At 34.5% G+C, this 23,994-nt stretch overlaps 3 protein-coding genes across 4 annotated transcripts; all 3 read right to left on the reverse strand.

Annotated features, from left to right (window-relative positions):
• Positions 1-3,364: 3,364 nt before the first annotated feature.
• Positions 3,365-7,223, reverse strand: LOC145592732 (wall-associated receptor kinase-like 20). Its single transcript, XM_081649240.1, has 3 exons — positions 6,670-7,223; positions 6,514-6,573; positions 3,365-4,583 (listed from the first exon to the last, which is right to left on the reverse strand). The coding sequence occupies exons 1-3, from the start codon at positions 7,091-7,093 to the stop codon at positions 3,529-3,531; spliced, it is 1,539 nt and encodes a 512-aa protein (XP_081505366.1). The 5' UTR covers positions 7,094-7,223; the 3' UTR covers positions 3,365-3,528.
• A 2,490-nt stretch (positions 7,224-9,713) lies between these two features.
• Positions 9,714-12,559, reverse strand: LOC145592734 (hypothetical protein At1g04090-like). Its single transcript, XM_081649241.1, has 2 exons — positions 12,154-12,559; positions 9,714-11,429 (listed from the first exon to the last, which is right to left on the reverse strand). Exons 1-2 carry the CDS (start codon positions 12,251-12,253, stop codon positions 9,829-9,831), a joined length of 1,701 nt encoding a protein of 566 aa, XP_081505367.1. The 5' UTR covers positions 12,254-12,559; the 3' UTR covers positions 9,714-9,828.
• Positions 12,560-14,416: 1,857 nt separating this feature from the next.
• LOC145591194 (uncharacterized) lies at positions 14,417-19,754 on the reverse strand. 2 transcript variants are annotated; one of them, XM_081647596.1, is made up of 11 exons: positions 19,295-19,754; positions 18,748-18,821; positions 18,572-18,656; positions 18,351-18,482; positions 18,016-18,252; positions 17,533-17,769; positions 17,251-17,294; positions 15,675-15,857; positions 15,480-15,570; positions 14,954-14,997; positions 14,417-14,873 (listed from the first exon to the last, which is right to left on the reverse strand). In XM_081647596.1, exons 1-11 carry the CDS (start codon positions 19,518-19,520, stop codon positions 14,751-14,753), a joined length of 1,476 nt encoding a protein of 491 aa, XP_081503722.1. In that variant the 5' UTR covers positions 19,521-19,754; the 3' UTR covers positions 14,417-14,750. The 2 variants fall into 2 exon arrangements, with proteins under 2 accessions (XP_081503722.1, XP_081503721.1); XM_081647595.1 differs by having other exon boundaries at positions 17,533-17,775.
• Between the last annotated feature and the right edge of the window lie 4,240 nt (positions 19,755-23,994).

Here is a 23,994-nt window from a genome sequence, read left to right on the forward strand (position 1 = left end):
CAAACAGAATATAATATGAACATTTATGTAAAAACAGTTAACATGTTTATTTTATGTGATACCATTGATCAGTTTATATAATAAATATGAACATTTTACCTTGAGCTTTTGCAACATTTTCCTTTGGAGGGCTCTTTTCCTTTTCATGGCTTTTTTCCATCTCCACATGGTCTGTTTTATTTGAATCTTTTTGTTTATCTCCTACAATAGATACATGTTCACATATTAAAAATAGACAAATAAACAATCCCATAAACAATGTTCATTTTACTTTTTATATATGAACATTTTACCTTCAATAGCTTTTTTTCTATCAGCTTCCTCTTTTTTTAGCTTCTCTACATATTCAGGTTTTTCTTTTTTTTCTCCACTATTTCAGAAAATACATATATAATTATATGGTATTCATATAAAATATTCTACGAATCATAAACACATATTATTTACATGTTTACCTTCCTCAATTGATTTCTTTCCATCATCAACTTTTTCTTTTTTCTTTTTTGTTGATTTTAACATCAGATTCTTCTTTTGAAGCTTTTGAAGAATTTTCTGAGTTGTTTTTGCAAACTTTGGATTATTTCTTGCATTATGTTTCACTGCTTCCATTTTGCTGTATTATTTTCAAATAAAACCAACAAATATTAGAATAAAACAACATAAAAATTGAAACATTTGATTATGATGTTGTAGAATGTATACCTCTGTATTGTATTTTGATCTACTTCAGTAGTACTGTGTACATTAACTGATGAATCTCTGAAATAAGGTTATACATATATGTCAATGTAAATAATATTGAAAATGTTTATATTATATAGTGATAATGAACATTTGTAATTCTATGCATACTTACTCCTTGTTCATAGGTTTTTCTACATTTTGAGCAATAGTAGTTGGTTCTGTCTTTTCTTCATCACTAAAAGGTAAAAAATTGTAATAATATAAAATCAATCATTTGTATTTATGTAAATGATTATTTAATAAGTTCAAAATGAACATTTACCTTTTCCGTGACTTATCAGCAGCAGTTGACACCTCCTCATTTGTTTCTCTGCATTTTTTTTAAATCCAATGGTTAAATTAAGATTGGTTGAAATAGAAAATGTATTGAAATCAATGGTTATATTTTACATGTTATATTATAAAAATAGTATTAAAATTTGATACCTTATAAAGATTGGTTGATTTGTCTCTGGCCTTGATTTTGACATTATAAAAGTTACCTTGATTTTTTTTTTCACTAGAATTTTAAGGATTATTTTAGAAATTTGACATGTAAACAATTATATATGTAAATAAATAAATTACATATATATTAACTTACTTGGGGTCTAACATGTTTCTTTCAAAATATGGTTCCCACCAACTTTTATGGTCTTCTTTTTTTTCATTGGAAATAATTGATGGCATAATCTCTTGTTCAATTTTAGGTTCAGAATTTCCAATTCTAAATTTCATCATGTGTTTCACTTTACATGGTTCAACACTATAATATCAAAAGTTAGCATCAATATATCAGTTTGCATGCATATTTATTAAGTTTTATAACACAAATTGTAATTGATCATTTTATAAAGTATTAATGTTCATCATTCTTAATTACAATGATTTGCATATTAATCGAAAAAAGGATCGTATTAATATACTTGTTCATAAGGTTACAATAAAATGAACAATTCTATATATGTTCTCATAAACGAATATGTAAATGTTCATAAGGTTACAGTAAAATGAACATTTATATATGTATAAATGTACAAGTTAAAACCTGTATAATTATGAAATTAAAAATCAACAGTCATAATGTACAACTTCAAACAGGTATATGAACATTTAGTAATTCATAATTGATCATTATACCTTGGAATTGGAGACATTTCATTTTCAGCAGGACCACTGGACGTTATTATGTCTTTTAAAAGTTGAGGATCAAGCAGAGGAGATATAAGTTGGCGCTTTATTTCATCTCTGTTTGCATATTTTAATTTTTTTTTTCATTTTACAAATTTAATCAAAATGCATGATAAATTACTTCAAAATTTAATCAAAATGCATGATAAATAACTTAAAAATTTCGAAATTAAGTGAAGAATACTTACGAAACTGCGGCATCTTTATTTTCTGGAACCTCCTTCTGTAGTCTACAAAAGAAATTACACAAATTAATACTTTCCTTACTTGTTTTTGAACAAAATTTTAAAAAATTAAGGATTCAATTCTTAAAATTGTTCACTTACAAAGCTTCAGGATCTTCTTTGTTGTCTTTTGGATCTTCCTTTTGTTTTCTACAAAAGAAATTAAACAAATAAACTTACGATTGAACATAATTTCAAAAACTTAGGGTTTAATTGCAAAAAATTGCTCAAATGTACTTACGATTCTGGTTTTTCAGTAGATTTTTGTTTTTGTAGTGCATGTTCTTCTTGTAGACTACTCATTGTTGATTCGATTGTAACAAATTTGCAGAAATTAGTAGGAATTATGCTTGTTCATAGGTTTGATGAAAGAGAAAATGGAGAGAGAAAATGCTAATGAAGAACAATGTAGAATTTGATCAATTTTTGAAATTCTTTTTTTTTTGGTATATATATGAGTTGATTTTGCAGTTACTGTGCAGTTACCATGGTAAGTGGGTGGTAACTGCACAGTAACTCATGGTTAGTGGTTAGTGGGTTTACCGTGGTTAGTGGGGTGTGGTTAGTGGGGGTAAGGGTTTTACGGTAATTTAAGAGGGGGGGGGGGGAGTAGGTATTAATGGATAAAGGGGGGTGTAGTGAATAGGAATACCGGGCAAATTAGTCTTGACTATAACCAGGCCATGAGCCCAAGGTGTGTGATACTTTATGGATGAATATTGATAAGGTACAAATTCAACAATGATGGTAAAGCCCAAGAAAAGGCCCAAGTTATCTGTGTGAACCAATCACAATGCCATACTGTTAGATGCTAAGACTAGTTTGAGCTGATATAAATAAGAGTTTGTTTACTCAACTAGCCTCAAGTTTCTCAACCATTGTACCAGATTTGTTGCAGTTAATCGTCAAAATTACATTCTTCTGCTAGTTATGGAGCTTGTGCCCCTCCGAGGCCCCGAGCACGAGAGCTTGGTCAGAGAGACCAGCTAGATCATATGATCAGAACAACCTTAGCTTTCCTGTGGATACTCAGGATTTTAGGAATCTGATTTGCTCGAGTCTTCCGTCTTTAGGGTGGAGTTAGTCATGTTTATGCTATTAATTATTGAACAGACAGCTAGTATGAGCAGAGGTTTTAGATTTGTCAAGAGTGTTTTATATCATGACTTGATCAAAGTATATTGTAACAAATGAAGTTGAAGCCTTCTGAGTATCAGATTTCATAATCAGTAAGGAAGCTGTGCATAAATGCATTCCATTCCAAGAAGCCAATACATCATATAATAACTAAAAATTACACTAAACAAAGTAACAAAGACGCGAAAGTTTTGATTTAAATCAGTATCTGAAACTAAACAGACATAATCCTCTAGGAAAGTTGTGCAACTAGTTACAATTTCTTAGCTGTAGCAATGCTGATTATATACTCAATTTCTTCAGCTATTTCTTTCATGGAAGGCCGGTTTTGCCTGCGCTCCTCCAAGCACCCAATGGCAAGAAATCCTAACGCCTTCATCGTGTCTATCTCCATGGTGCTAGCTCCCTCTTTCAACAGAGGATCTACAGCATCCAGCATCCGTTCCTCATCTACCAACCTCTTAACATACATAGCCAAGTTTACATCATCAGCTTCTCGATTAAAATCAATAGCCTTCTGTGATGTTAAAAGCTCTAACAATACGACTCCAAAGCTGTAAACATCACTCTTATCTGTCAACTGATAGTTTCTATAGTACTCAGGATCCAGATATCCAAGAGTCCCTTGTGCGCAGGTAGAGATGTGGCTCATATCCGTCTCAGCCAACCTTGACAACCCAAAATCCGAGACCTTAGCATTCAATTTCTCGTCTAGCAAAATGTTGGACGACTTGACATCTCTATGATAAATATTAGGATTTGCTGAGAAGTGGAGGTATGCAAGGGCCTCAGCAGTGTGATAAGCAACTCTCAATCGATGAGACCATGTAAGACGGCTATACCCTCCAGGTTTATGCGCGTGCAAGTGATCATACAGTGTACCATTAGAAATATACTCGTACACCATTATAGGTTGCTCAAGCTCAACACAACAACCAAGTAAACGAACAAGGCTCTTGTGATTAACTTGGCAGAGGATTCGGACTTCATTCAGAATCTGGTCAGTTCCTTTCGCATTACCAACCTTTGCACACTTGACAGCAGTAAGTGTGCCATCATAGAGGGTACCTTTGTAAACGTCGCCATAACCACCAGAGCCTAAAAGGCGGTCTCTAGAGAAGTGGTTGGTGGCTTTCTTGATCTCCCTACCACTGAAGATCTTGGCAGTTCTTCCTCCACCAGAGTTCAGAACCTCCTCTCTTTCCTTCTTCAGGCGATCTTGAGCTTCTTTTATCCTGCGTTGACGTTTGTAATACATTGCAACTATGGTTGCAAGAATGAATGCACCTCCTATTCCTGATACCAAGCCTACACAATAAAAGAATATAAATCGTTTATGTCGAACATATCAGCAGAGAAATGGCCATTATTAGAATTTGTTATCAAGGTTTAAGGGTGTGGCTGTACTTATCCTCAATTTAGATCCATGGTTAATTTACAAATTACTTTAGTGTTCTTGGTTATATTCCTGTTGGAGACTACCTAATTAGTACTCAACTCTTTTAACTTTTTTTTAATTTCATGATTAGTAAGTTGTTAGGTTGTTATACAATATTATAGTGTATGTAATTGTAGCACAAGTAAATTGCTTCATGTAACAGTTACTCTTAGCAAGTAATAGTCAGAAACATTACAGAGTACAATGTAATGAAATTAAGACGTTACAGAAACTTCTCTTCTTCAACATTCATCTACTCTATCTAAAATCCTCCAAATTCTACCAATTCAACTTCTTTTACTCACCAAGTGCAAGAACATTATTAGATAACTAAGATAAGTAATGTTATTTTTAAGCATAAAATGTTAGAATACATAAAATGTTAGAATACTTAAAAATGCAAGAACATTTTTAAGCATACTGCCATACTATAAAATGTTAGACTTTTCTTCACTATTCATGCATTAGGTTTGACCATATTTTTTTACTAACATAATAAATATACTATATTTTATCACAAAATATGTTGTTAGATTTTAATATAAAGATTCATAATATAATTTTCAAAATAATTTTCATTAATATTTAATTATGTTAAATAAAGTTAAACTAGTGCATCGATATGTGTACAATGTTTAACTGTGTCATGTATTATGGGACAGAAGAAGTGTAAAGCACAATAATAACATATGGAGTACATTACATGAAATTCTAGAAACGTTTAAGCATGACCTTGTATACTCAATACTCCCTACAAACTTTAACAATTAAGTTAGCATACGATTTGCCAAATAACTTTACATAATTTTATACGGTACTCGTACAAAATAAGATTTTGATGAGTTTTAACATATACGTTCATGTATTCCGAAATAAGTTCAAATACAGCACTACCAAGCCAAATTTTGTCTAGTAGAAAGGAGAGCACACCTTCCAACTAGTGACAATTTGAGGGGGTGGGATTCCCTCATTTTCCCCCACTCTTCCAAATTGTCTAGCCCACTAACCCGGGTCGGGAGGACCTGTGAGAGGTACCGGCCCGGTAGGGCCCTTCTCCTTACCAACTAAAAAAAAAAGTTCAAATACAGTACTATTAAGGGTCTGTTTTCATCAGATTAATTTCAGTTCAATTTAATTCAGTTTATGTCTAATGATATAAAGCCAAATTTTATACTTTTAAGCTTATATTACAACAACGACAATAATAATAATAATAATAATAATAATAATAATAATAATAATAATAATAATAATGACTATTATATGGTTATACCATATTTCACTTAATGACATATTATACCATATTTCATTATTTGACGAGCTAGGAGTAAAAATAGGATCAAGTTAGTTTTTAAATAAAACCGGCCCAACTCTTTGTTTTTTTTTTAATTTTTTTTTATTTTTTCATTTTGAGAATTTTAAAAAAAGTGTTTTGTGATCTTTTGTCATTTTAATATATTATTTTTTAATTACATAGTATATTTTTGTAAAATGTTTTGGGATTTCATGTTTTTAATATATTTTTCATAAATATTTTAATTATATAGTATATTTTTCTTAAATATTTTAATATGTATATTTGTATATACACATATTTATAATAATAAATAATCAAAGATCATTAATCCGTAGTTAAAAATCACTAGTTAATAAGTTCAGTTTAGTTCAGCTCATTTCATTATGAAAACAGACCCTGAGTTCATGCAAAATGCAAGATAAGTTTTAAACGAAGTACTTGCGTTTGCAATTTGCATTGCATATAGCAATTGAACATTAGTCAACTAGTCAAAAAATTTGTACCTGCAATTAAGGCAGCCTTATTTGAATCATCACACCCTCCTTGTTTCTCACAAACATAATCTGCAATTTTCAAACCATCATTAATATCACCATTAACAATTAATCCTAGGATTACTACTTTCACATTATGAATAACCCAAAAAATTAATTACTTACTTTGACTGCAAATTCCATTAATACCATCCCAATGAAGCCCAGAATTACAATAACATCTACTGGTCCCCACAGAGTTAATATCAGCCCTACACGTGGAATTCCCACCATCAACGGCACAATCTGCCTCAGTCCTACAAACTGGTTCCTGTGGTAGCATCCACTGGATCATCAACCCGGGCTGACCCCACTGGCCCACGGGCTTATTCGGGTTCAAGTCCACAAAACTTCTATAAGCCCGACAACCCGCTTCCCTGACCCGAATAGAATACGACGTCGTTCCACCTCCAGCACGAAAAGTACAACAAATAGGCGAACTCTGACACGCGGAAGCCTCACGTGTGGAGTTAACATACACGTGACAAAGACTGTTAGAGGAGCAGTTAAGTGGGGAGCCCAAGAGAGATTGGGAGCAGTTAAGGAACATGATGGTGTTGTCACCCGTGACGTTAAACGGTGCCGTTTGGTTGAGTTGGACACCTTGGGTGGAAATATCTGATGTGATGCAGGTGTTGGGGAGGAAAGGTGAGGGCGCAATTATGAGGCGTTGATTGGTTGGTGTGATGGAAGTGATTGGGTAAGTGTTGTTGGAGGTTGGGAATAGTAGTGTTGAGTTGTTGTTGCATTGGATTTTGTAGTCTTGGTCACCGCACGAGGGGGCCGTGCTAAGTGGGTATGGAACACGGGTTGTGCCGCACGGGGGGCATTCGCGGGATGATGTGGTGGTTGTTGCGATGGAGAGGAGGAGCGCCACCGTGAGTAGGAGGTGGAACATTTTGGAGGAGAGAGAGAATATTTGGGGATGGAAATGTTGCGACTCTTGTGAGTTGGTGGTACTAAAATGAAATGAAATGGGTTGCATGTAGGCTTATATAGATTATAGAATTATTTTTTTCTGACGTTTGACTTTTGAAAGTTGATGACCAATCAGATTTTTGTCACATTTAAGGTTCTAGTCTTCTAGAGTTATTGTCATTGTTTCAAAATCTTTTGATGCTTAGTGAGATTTAATGCAAGTAGTAGTTTAAAATTTATTTTGTGACAATCCAAATTATTGGTGGGCGCATTTGGATTTTAAGTACTCCGTATGGTTTATTGGCCTCAACATCCTGAATTATAGTTTGGGCGTAATATTAACATCACGAACATTGATTAGTAGATAAAAATAATCAACTCTTGATAGGGATACAACGTATAGCATCAATTACCCTTTAATTACTATAAATATTTCAGTTTGAGTGCCCAAAATTACTCATTAATGACACGCATTGCATCTACATTAATAGTTGGTGATGTCTAGCTCATCATAGTCAAGGTTCGAGGTGTTAGTTGCACCCAATCTATAGTTTAGGGTGTTGATGTCAATTTTGTCTTTTAAATCCAAATTTAAAATAAATTTTAAAATAAATTGGGGTGGATGAAGATTGAAAGTGGATAAGCTAATTTTGAATGGGGAGAGTAAATTAGGATGGCTATTGTTAGTATGGAGTACTTGTACTACTAATTTGAATGTGAGTGGAATTTTAGTTTACTTCTAGCCTACTAGAAATGTTTGTTTGTTACCCATGCAGTTATCAAACATCAATACATCATTTAATTAAGCAAAGTTGTTTACAAATTAGTTTTAATATATATATTGGATAAGCATGACAGACATTTGAATAATGACCAATAAGGTACTTTAATTACCTCAAAAGTCAAATAATCATTAGTCAAGTCAAACACACGTTTGTTCAACCATGAAAGCCGCTTATGAAATGTTTTAAGTTTGTAGTTAAACTTGCATCCCACTTTATGCTGTATTCCATTTTCGTAAGAATATCTATTCTGTATTCCACAAATATATCAGATCACCCCACTTTAAGTTCATTGACTTATACATTCACCGTTTGTTGACTTTTTTCTAAACTAGAAATCAATAATGTACCAAAAATAAATAATAATATCTGTATACATTTGTTTAACTCACCTAATCTTTGAAAGAAGACACATATGAAAGCGAACTACGGCTAATCAATTGGTTGTTGGTGATTGGGACTACACTTGGTAAGGAGGACCGTTTATTCGACCCCTGCAACAACAATTGGGAGGGGATTGGAATCTAACCACTCAGAACTGGTCCTCAAATTCGGATTAAACCATAAGGACGAAACACCAAAAAAAAATTTAAAAAAAAAAAAAAAAAAAAAAACTACGGCTAAACATAAATATTATGAAGAAAGGTTTACTTGCATGTTCAAGTGTTTCACAACCCTAAAATTAATTATTTTTGAGCTGGAACTACTTATATATAAGAATCAATTTTTTTATCATTTTTACAATTAGACACAATATATAAGGTCAAACCAATCAAGAGAGTACTCTTATTATTATACAATATATACATATATCATAAATCTTAGCTCATGTTAACTACTACTTCATTCGTATATCTTAATCTAATTACATCCAATGCAAATTGACTAATCTTGGTGAAAGGAGTAGTTGATTAATTAAATATGGGTGATAATTTACAAGATTTCCATCTATGAATTCTGACTTTTGAAAGCTAAGCCTAACCACTTTTGTCCCATTTCATCATTTTCATATTCATCAAGTGACGAATTGAGAATACAATTCAGTTAAATACTCGTTGTATCATGCAATTTAAATTGACTTTAATCCATAATACAAGTATCTGACTTGATGCATGAGTTATTACTATTTTCACTCTACACCCTTTAGTAGCGTCATATTGCATTATTGCATCATTAACAATTTGAAATGGAACAAAGTTGAACATTGACCATAGACTACTTTCATCTTTCTTTAATTGTTTCCAATGTAAAACTAAATGCAAAAAATAATTGTTGACTAGCTTGGATGGTAAGTAACCACATAAATTGAATGTCGTATACATCATTATTGTATCCAAATTTAAATTAGCAGGGTATGTATGAAATCAAAAGGGTAATAAGAACATAAAAAAGAAACTACTAGAGCACGGTAAGAAACAGAGATATGCACTCAGACTCATAACTTCTCATAAGACCTAAATTAAGCTCTGTACTAAGCCAATATATCTGTGCATAAATTATGTATGTGAAATCATTTGAGTAATTAACGTATATTGACAACATCACAGCAAATGCTAGCTACATAATTTGACATATTTTTGATGTTTTACAATCTTTCATCCCCTAACCAGTTGTCCTTCTCCTTTGGACCTGTTGGTCCTTCTTCTTTGGAGAGTTCCGCGGGCAACTTGCCAACTAAGTTAGTGACTGAACCTCGTAGCACTCGTGGAAGTCGTTTGATGATCTTATCAAACTCCTTCCTCGAATCATATACGATCTTTGGTCCCCATTCTCTCATAAACTGCAGCCAACAAGGCTCAGTAACATCATTGCCTAGATATTCAGCAGCAACAATCTGATACTGTGTACTAGAATCCAGAGAGAAGTTGCTTTTACTACAATCATTTCTTATACCAATACCAAGACTTGAGGAGCCTTGTAGATAAGTCCCTGGATGAGGGAAGCTAGCATGGCCGCTCCTCGATGAATACAGAATAACTCGGTTCCCCTCTATGAACTCCAAGTCACAAGCACTTATCCACTGACCACCACTGTGCTGGGAGAAGTACACTCTATGAAGTTCACCAGTGAAGTTGCTTATCCTAAGAGTAAAATGTTCCCAATCACCAATATGTTCGCCTGTCTTTTTTAAGGGAACGTTAGTTGGTCCAACCTTTAGGGTGGCTGGTCCATTGAAAGGCGAAAACACCCACATTGCTATGTCAGTGAAAGTACCTCCTAAAGCCGGCTTCACATGAGCATAAAGTTCGGCACTTTCAAGGTCTCCATGCTTGAGAACTTTTCTTCGATCATCATAAGGAATATCTATCCAGAACTTTCCATCATTTGTTCCACCACAAGGCAGATTAGACCCATCAGCAGTGATGGGTTCGCCGGTGGACTGCCCTGCTTTGAACAATAAGGCTCCATTGACAAAGAACCATGAGACAGAAGATGGAAAGTAGACCTCTTTAGGATGAAAGAAAATGGTTGGACCATAGTGATGAATTAGAGTATGAATTTGATCAATATTTGGCATTCCATGCTGCCATTTTGTGTTCTTGTTCTTTAAACAAACAACTGGCATTTCTTCTCCTGCAGTCCACAGGGTACTACTGCAGAAGAACGTTCCTACTGAGACACCTTTCCCTAGCATGCCTCGATTACAAGGCCTAGTTTCAAAAACTTTGAGAGAGATCTTTCGGAATTTAGAAAATATGTCAAGCATTAAACCACAAGTCTCAGAATCATCAACAAGGTCCTCTCTGACACACCTTACTTCATCCAAATCAGGCTTTCCCGGCAGAGTTGACACAACAAAGCCTAGGACTCTATAACCGTAAGGAGGTATGGGAAGCCAAAAGTGACCAGGTTGATCACGAATCCCCAAGCCATCATCCGAAACCCAAACTAAACTATAGTCAAGAGGCATCATAAGAGCTGGTGAGTAGATGGAATCAGAGTCACTGCTACGATTTTGTGACACAGAATCCTTAGCCACAAGAACATAGCCATTCAAAGGCTTGCCGTTTGGTTGGCAGTAATGGCCAAGGCTGTAAAATCCTTCAGGTAAGCCTAAAGGCTTATAGAACGAAACACCTTTTCGCTTGTCATGTGAGAGATGAGAGCCCCAAACAAACTCAAACCTGGTTATTTCTGCAACTTCTAGCTCCCCTAGATTAATTGTTCCAGTGGCAAATCCTCGGCCTAGTAAAAAATCAATGATACATGTCAACACTGTTATATGAACTAGATTCTAACAAGGAACAACAGTTAACTAACATCAAATTGATAAGATCAATACGAACTGATCATTTCTATATGATCAATTCAAATCCTGGTATCCCTACTTAGCTGATTTTTGGCATTGATGGCACACCAAACTCTACCATTCCAATCATTAGTGAAAACAGATAATTTCTAAACTAAACTGAGTCTACAAATTCACATTACTAATCTTGTCTACAAAACTACTCGTAGCGTGCATGCATCCATCCTTAGCTTGTTTAATTTGCAACATCTAATAATTCGTTTGGTAGACATGTTGTTTAAAATGGTGGTAGTGGTAATGAATTTTTATACCAAGTACATATGATAGTCTAATAATGCCTATAAACACAAAAATGTTTGTAAATTTCACCCAAGTCCGTAAATTTTCATTACCATCTATTACCACTTTAAAAGATGGTATTGAGTGGTTGGAGATTTAAAAATTACTTTGTCATGGAGTTCCAAAAGATATTATGACAAAAATTTCTTACAAAATCAAATATATTCCAAGTATCATTCATTAAAAGTCTACCAAAATTGAAAGTTACAATTAAATTTCAGACCTTCAACATCAACAAAAGTGGTCAATTATACAAAATTAGTTATAGAAGAAGACTAAACATAGAATTTAAAAAAATAACAAAGATGAGGAGAAACAAACCTTGAGGCCAGGTAGGCAATGGAGCTGGCAATAAGAAACTAGTGAAAGAAGGAGAAAGATTGATTGAATAATTCCCATTCATGCGCTGACATCCAAACATCTTCACAAATTTATTCTTCAAGATTTCACCTTTAGATCATACCCAATTTTTCCTACGCATTTTAGGTTCTAAATCTATGATTTTGCGCTACTTTTCTAGGAGTTTATTGTAGGAAATTATTTCCAATGTAGGGTTTAATTTTATTCCTTACAAATTGGGCTTGTTTGATAAAAGTATGATTTTTGTTGTTCATAGTTTTTTTTTTTTTTTTTTTAATTCAATTGCCCTTGGGAGATGATGGTTAAGGAGGATCGAAATGGTTAATTATCTAATTCTCTCGATATTTTGTATTTCCTCTGATTATATATGCGTAGTAATTTTTTTTTACGCTTTTGTGACGAGGAGAGATCATGGAGATATGAGGATATGATAGAGACAGAAAATTGATGAATGAGTTGGATGTTGAAAATGAATGAGAGGTTTTTAGAATGTCCTTACTAACCACTTTCATCTTTCTTTCATCTACATTTGTATTCCTTTTTGTACCATCTATGCGATGATATGTGGAATCTAGTACAAGGGATTTTAATCACTTTATCTCTAACTCCATCCTTAGTTCTAGAAAACATCCCTAAATTCATCCCAAGTGAGATTTTCTACGACTATATTAAAAAGAAAAAAATTACTATTTGAATTATAATTGAACAAATAACAACCTATGCATCAAATTGTGCTTCAAAAACTTTAGCATCCCACAAGGTTAACACCAAGTGGTATACCATTGAGTTCCAGATATGGTGTTTCGTTACATTTGAATTATTAATGTATGTACCACTTCGGTACTTCATAGCATACGAAGTAGATAACGGCAACAGAATTAGAACATAGAAATTTCGTATCGTGCAACCAAGATTGTACAACATAATATGGTGCATACGAGACCACGATATGGCTTGCTCCCACCACTGTATGTTGAGCTTGGGCAGCTCATAAACCTAGGTGCATATTGCCAACATATATGGGTCATAAAGTCATAAACCTAGGTGCACAGTGCCAACATGGGTGCTACTGTGCTAGATGCATTCGGTTTTGTCACAAATAAAAATGGATGAAAACCATACTTTCTTTGGTTATTACCATACATACTCAATCGTGTTATATTTCATATAAGAAGTTGGTATGAAATTTTATTACTTGGTACTAGGGGTGTTCAGATCCGGGTACCCGGGATTTCGGGTACCCGGAAATGCGGGTACCCGGGATTTCGGGTAGTCAGTTACTCGGCCCGTGACCCGACCCGCGAAATCCGGGTACCCGGTTATCGGGTACCCGAAATTCCCGGGTCGGGTCAGAGGGTACCCGGGAAAAAAATGTAAATAAATAAAGTTTAATTCTTGTATCTAAAAGCATAAAAAAAAAATACTTCTCAAATACAAATTGAAGATAATTAAAATTGAACCAAGGTATTAAAAGAAAATGAGAATAATCGGTTGCAAACTTGCAAGTTGCAACAAATAGCAACCCCAAATAATAGTATAATACGATGTATACAAAGCATTAAAGTTGAAAAAAAATTAGACAAAACACCATTATCAATTTTACATTACAAATGAACAGCACATGTTTTAAATTCAAATCTGAACACAGCCTGCGGCGGCTTCCGGCGGCGTTAAACTTATCTTCGGCGTGGAGTTGCGTTTTTGTGGCGAGTGTTTCTTCTTTGGACCGAATACCCGACCTCTGCGTGGTTCGTTCTTTGGACCAAATACCTCTTGCGTGGTTCATTTCAATGCGTTGATGAAGGCTTACAGAGAAAGAGAGAAGGTGGGTGTATGAAGGAGAGAGAGAAGAGGTGGGTCTCTAACTCTCTATGAGTGAAGGAGAGAGAGGGGAGAAGAAAAGAAAGTGAATGACGGCTGTACAATTAAAACCCTAACAAACATATAAGAAATCTGTTTTAAAAATAAAAAAAAAATTTTAAAAAAAAGCCATTTAGCGGGTCAGCGGGTACCCGTCTAACCAAAAGGCTGGCCCATTACCCGACCCGCCAAACTTCTTTTTTAACGGGTCGGGTACCCGACCCGGTATTTTTTTAAAAAACCAGAAAAATACCCGCTAAAAATTATCGGGTCGGCGGGTCAGAGGGTCGGGTCAAACGGGTCGGGTATTTTTGAACACCCCTACTTGGTACATCAAACCTCTAATAAAATAAAACCACACTAGTACAAGAAGTGCTCTTTATTGAAATCCCAGAAATAGTTTACACCCTTGCGTGATTACAATGGCGTTTTCATGAGTTGCCAAATCAAGATAAGATAATGTACAGGATTGACCAAAATCTATAGTACATTGGTCTTCATCAGAAAAGCAAAGAGACTGAAGCTAAATATCAAAGCCTACCCACCCATGAAAAGAATGATCACACGCACAACTGTATACAAACGGAGCCTATGCTTCCCTATTTACAGAGATTCGTATAAATCACTTAAATACCCCAATCACTTAACTTAAGCAGCTAACCTAACAAAACTGAGCCACGGCTAGCAAGTTCCCCAGCTCAAGTGGGAGATTCTGCTAGTAAGAGTGTATGCCACCAGCCACAAGCCGCGTTTTTCGCCACACAACCGTCAATCTTTACTTGGGATGGAATGTTGCGATCAATTGCATCCCCCAATCCAAGCTACATTAACATTATCAAGAAGTTAATTTAAGGAGTAAGAGATGGCCAGTGTTGTAAGCTACAATGACAAGATTTCTTACCTGTCCATACTTGTTCCAGCCCCAACAGAAAACTTTCCCGTCCTCTACACAAAAGAAGCATAACATTAGCAATTATAATTATCTGGAACTATATCAATACTATTACTATACCACTAGAAACATAAACTTGTATATAACAGCCCCTTGGTCTTATAACTCTTATTATTATTTCATTCCAAGATATAAATGCAGCATGGGTAGTTAAACAATAAATGCTTAGGCAGCTTGACCAAGTCGCTCCTGACTAGCTATCCCAGATGAAACAGATCAAGATAATCGTTCAAGTAGTTCTTGCGAACAGGGTATGCAAAAAAGGGCACTAGATCTTTACTGGTTTTTACTAGCAGCAATTTCCTACAGGCGCCCATGCTATAACATGAATAATGTTCCAGAATTCACAACTTTCTGGTACCTTAAGAGCTATAAACATCACATCGCTGACTATAAGCTAATGATTAAATGCAAATTGGCATGCGACAAGACTGACAGTAGAGATGCAAAAAATAGACACCAACTTGATAAATACCTGTAACTATGGCACTATGACGTGCCCCACAAGATACTATTTTTGCATTAACACTTTCTATGCTTGGTGCATCCAACAGCCTTGGGAGAGTCTGAAAGAAACAAATGCTATCATAAGAAACATGCTAAACAAACAGGTTCATAAGAGATGTTAAATAGATACAGAATCTTGCGGTAAAGCACATCTGAAATATACCTCAGCTTGGTCAGAACCAGTTCCCAGCTGCCCAAATTGATTCCCTCCAAAGGCATAAACATCGCCCTCTGTAGATATACAGAGTGTGTGCCATAATCCTGCTGCAGCTGCCTCAATTCGAATACCAAGCAAGGAGGATACACAAGTAGGGCTTAGCACATCATCAGTGGCACCTTGCCCGCACTGCAACAGCACAGTCATGATTTGTTAAGTAGAATGTCTCGAGAGAGGCAGTCAATTATTCCATTGACTTCCCTTCCCTCTAACAATAAATACAAAGGTAAAGCAATAAAGTTAGAAGAATATAATCATCTGATCCCTTGCTAGAGAGTGCTTCATCTTGAACATCTACTTTGCTTTTTTCTCCACCAAATCTATTTACCTACATAATCATACAAACTGCAGTTGATGCAACGGATAATAAAAAATGAAAGCAAAAGTTGATACATTATATGCCCTCTGGAATTAACAAAGAGTTGATAACCATTAACAAAATGACACATTAAGGGGGCGTTTGGTATAGTAATTTTAGATGTATGAAACGGATTCAAATAAGTGTTTTCATTTCTAGCTGTTTGGTATGAGTTAAAAGTAACAAATATAGTTTACAGAGGGTAACAAAATCCCCCAATTTGTTACCCTTGAAAAACTAGTGAAAACAAAATACGTTTCCTTAATCACAATCTACTCAAATTGTTTCCATTCCATTAGAATACCAAACATATAGTAAAGGTAACATTTAGCATTACCCTTCCCCCATTTATTTAAATCGTTTCCATTCCATTTACAGTGTTTATACCAAACACCCCCTAATTACCCATTTAAGATTACAGTTCTGTAACTTCTGTTCAGGCAAGGCTTAGCTAGTCAAAGTGGATTCAAGGCGACAAGTTAAGAACATTAGTTTTTCAAGAACAACCAGGATCTCACTTTCTACTGGTGACTACAAGTTTGATAACAAAGAAGGAATTTGTTTGTTGCAGATTCCAAAGTGGCTGCTCCATTCTTAGTTTCTTACGCCACGCTTATTTTCTTTCTTTCTTTTTTTATTTTTTTTTATTTTTTTTTTTATTTTTTTTATTTTTTTTATTTTTTATATATATCTCCAAAGCATATATGTCACTGTCCCTCATAACTCTAAAACAATCACATCTACTACTTAAACCAAAATCTATTCTGTTTCATGGAGCATTTAATTCTAAATGTTACTATTCAGTTATTCCACAACTACATTCTACACCAAACAGGCTCATAAATGTACAAGAGCTTTGTAAGGTTTCTATCACTCCACTAATCAAAGCAATATCTTGACAGCTAAAATGACTGATCCAAATAATCTTTCTAGAGAAATTATAGAATAGTATGCCCTACTACAAGAAGGCACCAACACAAGTGCTTGCAAAATAAGTAACTCTGATTTTCACCATAGCAAGTTAGCAGCTTTCAAAATTGAGCTTTTTGACGCTAGGTACATGTACATCACCCCAACATAAAATCCAAATAATTCAAAGCTTCTGAAGAAATAATTCTAACCCAGTAGCAAGCATAAGGAAAATAGTAGGCTTCTTTTACATACCTGTCCATAGAGGCCCCAACCAAAGGCTAGGATTGCTCCAGCATCTATTCAACATAACCAGAAAAAAAATATTCAGTACATAGCTAGAAAACGAAACTATACAGACAAACTGCTGCTCTCCTTTGTGCAGTTCGGCTAGAAATAATGTTTAAAAAGTTACAAGACTAGATATGTAAATATGAAATTAGTAAAACGCCTGTCATTGTATAGACATTGACTTATACTCTCATTGCATATATATGATGAAAATAATTGTGAATTATATGACCCTCACGGCCTCACCTGTTATTGCTGCACTGTGTCGTCCCCCGCAAGCAATGCCCTTGATGTATGATCCAGGAACTCTAAAACCATGGCCATCCGAGTTTAAGCCACCTTGAGAAAACCCTGAATGTCTGTCCTTCCTATAAGAAGACTCTATACATGGTACAGGATGTGGAGATGATACCATTCGAATCCTTGAACCCAAGCCCAGTTGTCCTTCTCCTCCATAGCCCCAACCCCACACTTGTCCTACATCTGAAGCTTCAGGGAAATAAGACCCATCAGCAGTCTCATCACATAGCATATGTTGAGGTATAAGTTTGAAAAAGTAAAAAAGTAACAAGCAAAGCCCCTAACTAGTCGATTATCATTCAATCCGGTTACATCAGTATATTTATCTATATTCAAAGACTGAAATTAACAAAAACAAGCTAACTTTTCGATTTTGGTTTCTGTAATGACACCCGAAAATATAGAAGCAAGATCATGCTCGAATTTTACCTGACAATGCTAGAGTATGCCTGCCCCCAGCAGCAACAGTTGATATTCTCACTCCTGGGCTAAGTGTCACTAGACAGGGCAATGCCGAGAGAGTTTCTTCACTAGTTGTGGAGCTTTCAGCAGCTTGTTTAGCTGATGAAACTCGTCTACGCTTCGCAGTTTCTTCTCCTGCTCCTTTATTGTCAAAACCGGTTCCTGACCCACTACCACTAGCATTTTTTGACCCTCGGGGGCTAACTGCCAAAAATCATCTATGAAGCAAATCTGATAATTCAACCAGCAAAAGAGCATGATCTCTTCGTTACACTATAAGTAATTGAACCATCCATAGTTACCTTGTTCGGGAAACATCGAAATTTGTTTTTCAAGTGCATCCTTCTCTAAACTTCCTCCAGAAGAAGAATCTCCAAAAACCTTCCCCGAGGGAACACACTCCTTCCATCCCCAAGTATAAACTTCTCCGCCGTCTGAAAATCCATTAAGGCCAAAACTTAAACAACAATCTATTCAATAAGAGATCCAACACAAACCCGAAAACACGAATGAATAGTAATACCTGTAATTGAAACACAATGTGCCCAACCAGCAGCTGCCCTTACAATGGGAGCTTCTGTAGGAAGTGGAAAAGCCTCTGGCGTTTCCTTGAAAAATACATTTTTACACCCATTTAATACAAATTCTTAATCTTAATAGAAAATGTAGCATTTAGGGCATCAGAAACTAGTGCATTACCCCATGTTTTCCAGAAGTCACATAACTCTGCCCTAAATCATCAGTAGATCCCCAAGTTATCAGCTTCCCAGTATCTGGATTCAAAACACAGCTCAACAGTTAAAATGAAACATACAATTACCTACATTGCCAAATTAAACCATCAAGATATGCAATTTAACTTTATTGCATCTCAAATCAAATCTCATTTTTTTTATTTTTCTTAAAACATCAAATTCACTTAACCATTCGCCAATCACAATCAAAATTAACTAACCCACATCAAATAAATGATTCCTCACTAACCCAGAAGCTAAATTTGATCATAAAAAAGTCCATTCATAACAACCCAAATGCTAAATCCTACCATTTTCCCAGTATCTTTAATCACGTTTTACCCAAAACCAGAACAAATTCAAACTCAAAAACCCTAACTATTCAATCGAGATCAAAATGGAGTGGCTCAACATCATCAGAAAGCAGAATCACTCAACTTCAATCAAATCCAATCACATCAAATTCCAACAAAGAAAAAACAGAGAAAGAAAGAAGAGATAGAAAAGTGCACCAGAAATAGCCATGGCGAAACCACAACCACCACCACAAACATCCTTCCAGAAAGTTCCAATCGACGGCGGAAGCTTCACAATAGTCGGCGACTGTAACGGCGTTCTCTGCGGCAATGCTCCCGGTAAATAGCCCCACATATACACCCTTCTTTCTCTCTCCTCCTCCCCCATTTCTACCTCCATTTGTATCTCACTTTGTCCTCCTTCTCCCTCCCCACCATTCATGGCACCCTTCTTCCTCCTTCCCGAAATCGATAACAGAGAAAATCCCAACTAAAAAAAAATATAAACAGAATATCCAGCCAAAAAACAAATTAAAAAAACCCCAAAAAAAATTAAGCAAAACCCCACCAAAAAATCCAGCAAAAACCTCAGTTTCTTTGTAGTTTGCGATTTACAGCAGCTAAAATAAATATTTCAGAGGAGAGAGAAAGTGTGCCCTAATTTAGGAGAAATTGAAATTGGGGGTGGGGGAGACGAATTAAAAGGGGGGCGTATCATTATCGGAGCAACCCGTGTGCCACGTAGGATAGTGATGTGGAATATTAGGACAAGTGGCAAAATCTGAGCCACTACATTGTTCGATGAATAATAGCCAGGAGTTTCCCAGAAGTTTCTGGAAGAGTGGGTGGAGTACCTTCTAGAGTTACTACTACTTTACTGACTGCCGACCTGCTTAGTTTAGCTAAGATCTTGACACGTGTCGAATGTTCACAAGCTGATTCCAATCATTATTTGTGTTTAATGTGCTTTTTGTTGTGTTATTTACTGTTATTTTTTAAAATTACTCCGTAGTTAATTTGCTAAATGCGAGGGCTCAACAACCGACACGTGTAAAATGATGGATGAATTGGTCAATTGATGAGTTGATGGTGGTGAATTAATCTTGTTTTTGGGTAAGACTTTGATGGTTTTATGGGGTGTAAAGACTTCTGTGGGTGTGACACCTTACTCTTTCAAAGTTATTCTTTTGCCCAATTTGGTGATGCAAAAAAGTACAATTAAAAAAAAAAAAAATATTCTCAATTAGATAAGTTTAATTTCATGGTCAATTAATTTATTTTTAGTTAGTTTCGTAATAGAAAATAGATACTCCCTCCGCCCCTTTTTTACATTCCTGCTTTTTGTGTTGGGTATTTTAAAAAATTATATTCCTACTTTCTATTTTAGTAAGTAAATTTTTATAAAATATCCCAAATTATCCCTATTTTTCTGTTTTGTAATTAATGCTCTCTTTATTTTCTCACTCTTATTTTCTAATTCTCACTCTTATTTTTACAATCCACATGTGCATCAATTTTGATGAATATGATTGGTACTTTTTTTTCCACCAAAAAATGTTATTGATCCTTTTTCTTTTCAAAGGATTGATGACATGTGCAGTATTAAATATTATTCTATTTTTGTTTTACTCAAAGACATCAACTAATGTTTTATAATTCCCATTGTACTTTGTTTTATTGATCTTTGTTTTATTCCGAGTTCATTAATTCCCGTGTAATTTTACAAATAGGAATGTAAAAAAGGGATGGAGGGAGTAAGATGTGAATATATTACATAGAACACACATGTTATTACTACCTCTGTTACATATTATTTGCAATGATTTGAAAGTAAAGAGGAAAAATGTCTAATCGTTGCAAATACTCCCTCCGTCCCCAAACGATAGTCCCTAATGGAAAAATTTTAGTCCCAAAATGTTCACCCCATTTGCCTTTTCCAATAACCATTAATTTTTACCAAAATTCTCTCCAATTTACAACAATATTTGTGCAAATTTAATTTTCCAATGTAAATTTTGTTTTCTCATGTATTTTTATTACTTTCTCTTTCTACTTTTTTGCATACCTAATGTCAATTTACTTTTTCAATGTACTTTTACTATTCTTATTTATGTTTATTAATTCCCGTGAAAAATGCCCATAAGGGACTATCAATAGGGGACGGAGGGAGTAATATGTAACGGAGGTAGTATATAGAATAAGAGAGTTGATTTTAAATATATAGCATTATATAGAACACACATATATTTCGTATTATATTATTGTGGATCAGGTCCACGCAAGATTTTTCCCTTATTATGAAGGGTTAAGTAAGTTTTGTATAATCTTAGACCAGTGAATTATCCTCTAAAATAAAAGGAAGAAATTTTTTACATAGTTAGGGCTTGTTCATTTCAGTTTAATTTCAATTCAGTTCAGTTCAGCTTCAATTCAATCAATTCAGTTCAGTTCACTTCCTAATTTTCTTCTCTCATAAAATATTCATTTCAGCTCTATAACTTTATTCAGTTCAGTTCAACTCCAATCACTTCAATTTAGTTTAGTTCAATTCAGCCCACTTCAATAAATATGTACATTCCCTTACACACTTTTTAAAAATATTTTGTTCATCTTTTTTATATATTCACCCGCCTTTTGTTTTGTCTCTTACTTTATCCTATCATATCTTATATTCACTCACTTTTTAAAAATGTCTTAAATTATTATGTGTCTGTGCCTCTATGGTAATCAATTAAGGCAGAAAAGTATTTGACAGTTGGGAACTTACCAAATTTACTACCGGAGTAAAAGATACTGATTGAGAAATGATGGTCCAAGACTATACAATAACTTCTTATTGTGTAGTAGCACGTAGTGTATAAATGTGTAAAAAAATTTGTATACATCCGATGTATTGTACATCGGGGTCATTTTTGTTGAATTTAGAGTACTTTTATACTTAAAGCTTAAATAACTTTTATTATATTAAGGTAACTTTCAATTCATTCCCTATAGGGTAAATTTTTTGAGCATTTTAAGGTAAGTTTAAAGCAGATCATCTAATTTTCTTAAAAGTTTGTCATAAATATGTCAGTACTTGGGATTTTGGCAAGGATGTATCACGTACTCCAAAAGAGACAGATATATATTCCAAATGAATTAAGAGATGAGTATATCAATTATCAAACAACAAATCTTCATATATAATCAAAGTACCATAAGTAGCCATAAGTCTTAATGAGAAAAAGATATCATATGTACTTTGTAAATAACATAAATTACTCGCACCAATACATCACACACACATATAATAAGTACCACCCTTAAAATTTAATCACTTAAGATAATTGACATTAACTTTTTAAATTAAGTACTTTTTTTTATTTTGGAGACTTGATTTAGAATATTTTCTAAAAAAGGTACACTCCAAACTTAAATGTACTACTAATGCAACATAATTTCAAAATAGCCACATGAATGAACAAAACTCATCACTTGAACCCCAATATTAAGCATCCTTTACAACATTGATATTGTTTGATAGCGGGTCTCATAACCTTTGTAATTGGTCTGATTTTGTGTATTATATACTTTAGACAATTTCAGACTTTTCTGAACCCGAAAAGGAAAGACGTTGGAGTTTTTTCAATTCCATGGAACCCACAACACCTTAGAGGCCATTTGGGCGGTCAAATTAAACGATCCACTTTGCCTTTAAATCATCAATTTAATCATTTTCGTACATGCCTTCTTTATCTAAGTCAAAGCCACCACATGCCTTTACATGACAAACTACAGTCCATCTGCAATTTTAAACAACAATATATGACCATAGGATGAATTCCCTGCAATGCCAAGAATATTTGATAACGGGTCGCTAAACCTCCAAATTTAGCCCAAAAGCATGGAATATAGCCTTCATTTTTGGACTAATATGAAATTTTTTGGACTTGAAAATGAAAGAGGTCGAGAAGTTTCCCATGGAACCCTCAACACTCTTGAGAGGCCAATTGAGTGGTTGAAACCATCCACTTTGCCTTTAAACAGACAATATGTTTATTTTATCTACTATGCCTTCAAAAGTCGAGAGGAATTATGTAAGATATCATTAAAGGTTAAACAGTAAAGATTTTTAAATTTAAAGAACGCTATTTCAGAAAATTGTAAGAATAAAAGGGAAGGCAACTTCACAAAATAGTTGTATACAGACTTTATATCACCAATTTGATTGGTCTTTATCCAACTCTTCTAACAACCTTATTGGGTCTTATTGGCCCAACTTGAAAAGTTTGTAGTCACATTCACTAACTTATTTATGCATTCAATCATTTCCATGGATCATCATCAACCCACAAAAATATGGAATTAATTGAAATTGAGAGAGTGGGGACTAGAAAATAAAAAAAGTGAACCACACCTTAAAGCTAAAGTCTAAAATTTGCACAGTTAGACCTCCAGAAACATGTAAATATATTGGGAGCCACTCATTTTCAAGTGGTTACCTTTGGTAACAAAAGTAGAACCATTTAGCCACTTGTTTTCACAGCTTTCTGTTTTTCGGACGCGTTTGTGTCTTTCATACCGTTTAACCCTCAACTAAAAGGCCAACCATTAAAAGTACAGAGTAGTATTATTCTGATTCGAATTATTGTTGAATGGAGTTGCTACAATAGCAAAGCACAATAATCTAAAAGAGATTCAAAGTTGTCATTGCTCTCCTCCTTAGATTCGTAGCAAAGTATTATAGGGATTAAATTTTACGGGGCTCATTTACTGGATTTTCCTTAGCTCCATATTTAGTATCGGCAAATTAAATATAAATTTATCTAATCAGACCCCTCTCGATCATTCACACATTACCAATATCTTAAATTATGATCATAGAGTAAATTATATGCAAACTCATGCATAAATTAATAAATATTACGACCAATATT

The sequence above is a fragment of the Chenopodium album genome, chromosome 18 (genome assembly GCF_948465745.1).
Source record: "Chenopodium album chromosome 18, dcCheAlbu1.1, whole genome shotgun sequence".
In the NCBI taxonomy this organism is placed as follows: Eukaryota; Viridiplantae; Streptophyta; class Magnoliopsida; order Caryophyllales; family Amaranthaceae; genus Chenopodium; species Chenopodium album.

Coding starts and splice junctions, on each gene's coding strand:
- LOC145592734 (XM_081649241.1), bottom strand. CDS start 12,253: ATGTTTGGATGTCAGCGCATGAATGGGAATTATTCAATCAATCTTTCT. Junction 11,430..12,153: donor ATTGCCTACCTGGCCTCAAG/GTTTGTTTCTCC, acceptor ATTTTTTACTAG/GCCGAGGATTTGCCACTGGA.
- LOC145592732 (XM_081649240.1), bottom strand. CDS start 7,093: ATGTTCCTTAACTGCTCCCAATCTCTCTTGGGCTCCCCACTTAACTGC. Junction 6,574..6,669: donor TAATGGAATTTGCAGTCAAA/GTAAGTAATTAA, acceptor TGAAAATTGCAG/ATTATGTTTGTGAGAAACAA. Junction 4,584..6,513: donor TAAGGCTGCCTTAATTGCAG/GTACAAATTTTT, acceptor TTTATTGTGTAG/GCTTGGTATCAGGAATAGGA.
- LOC145591194 (XM_081647595.1), bottom strand. CDS start 19,520: ATGAATGGTGGGGAGGGAGAAGGAGGACAAAGTGAGATACAAATGGAG. Junction 15,858..17,250: donor GTTGGGGCCTCTATGGACAG/GTATGTAAAAGA, acceptor GTGCTGTTGCAG/TGCGGGCAAGGTGCCACTGA. Junction 14,998..15,479: donor TCATAGTGCCATAGTTACAG/GTATTTATCAAG, acceptor TCTTTTGTGTAG/AGGACGGGAAAGTTTTCTGT.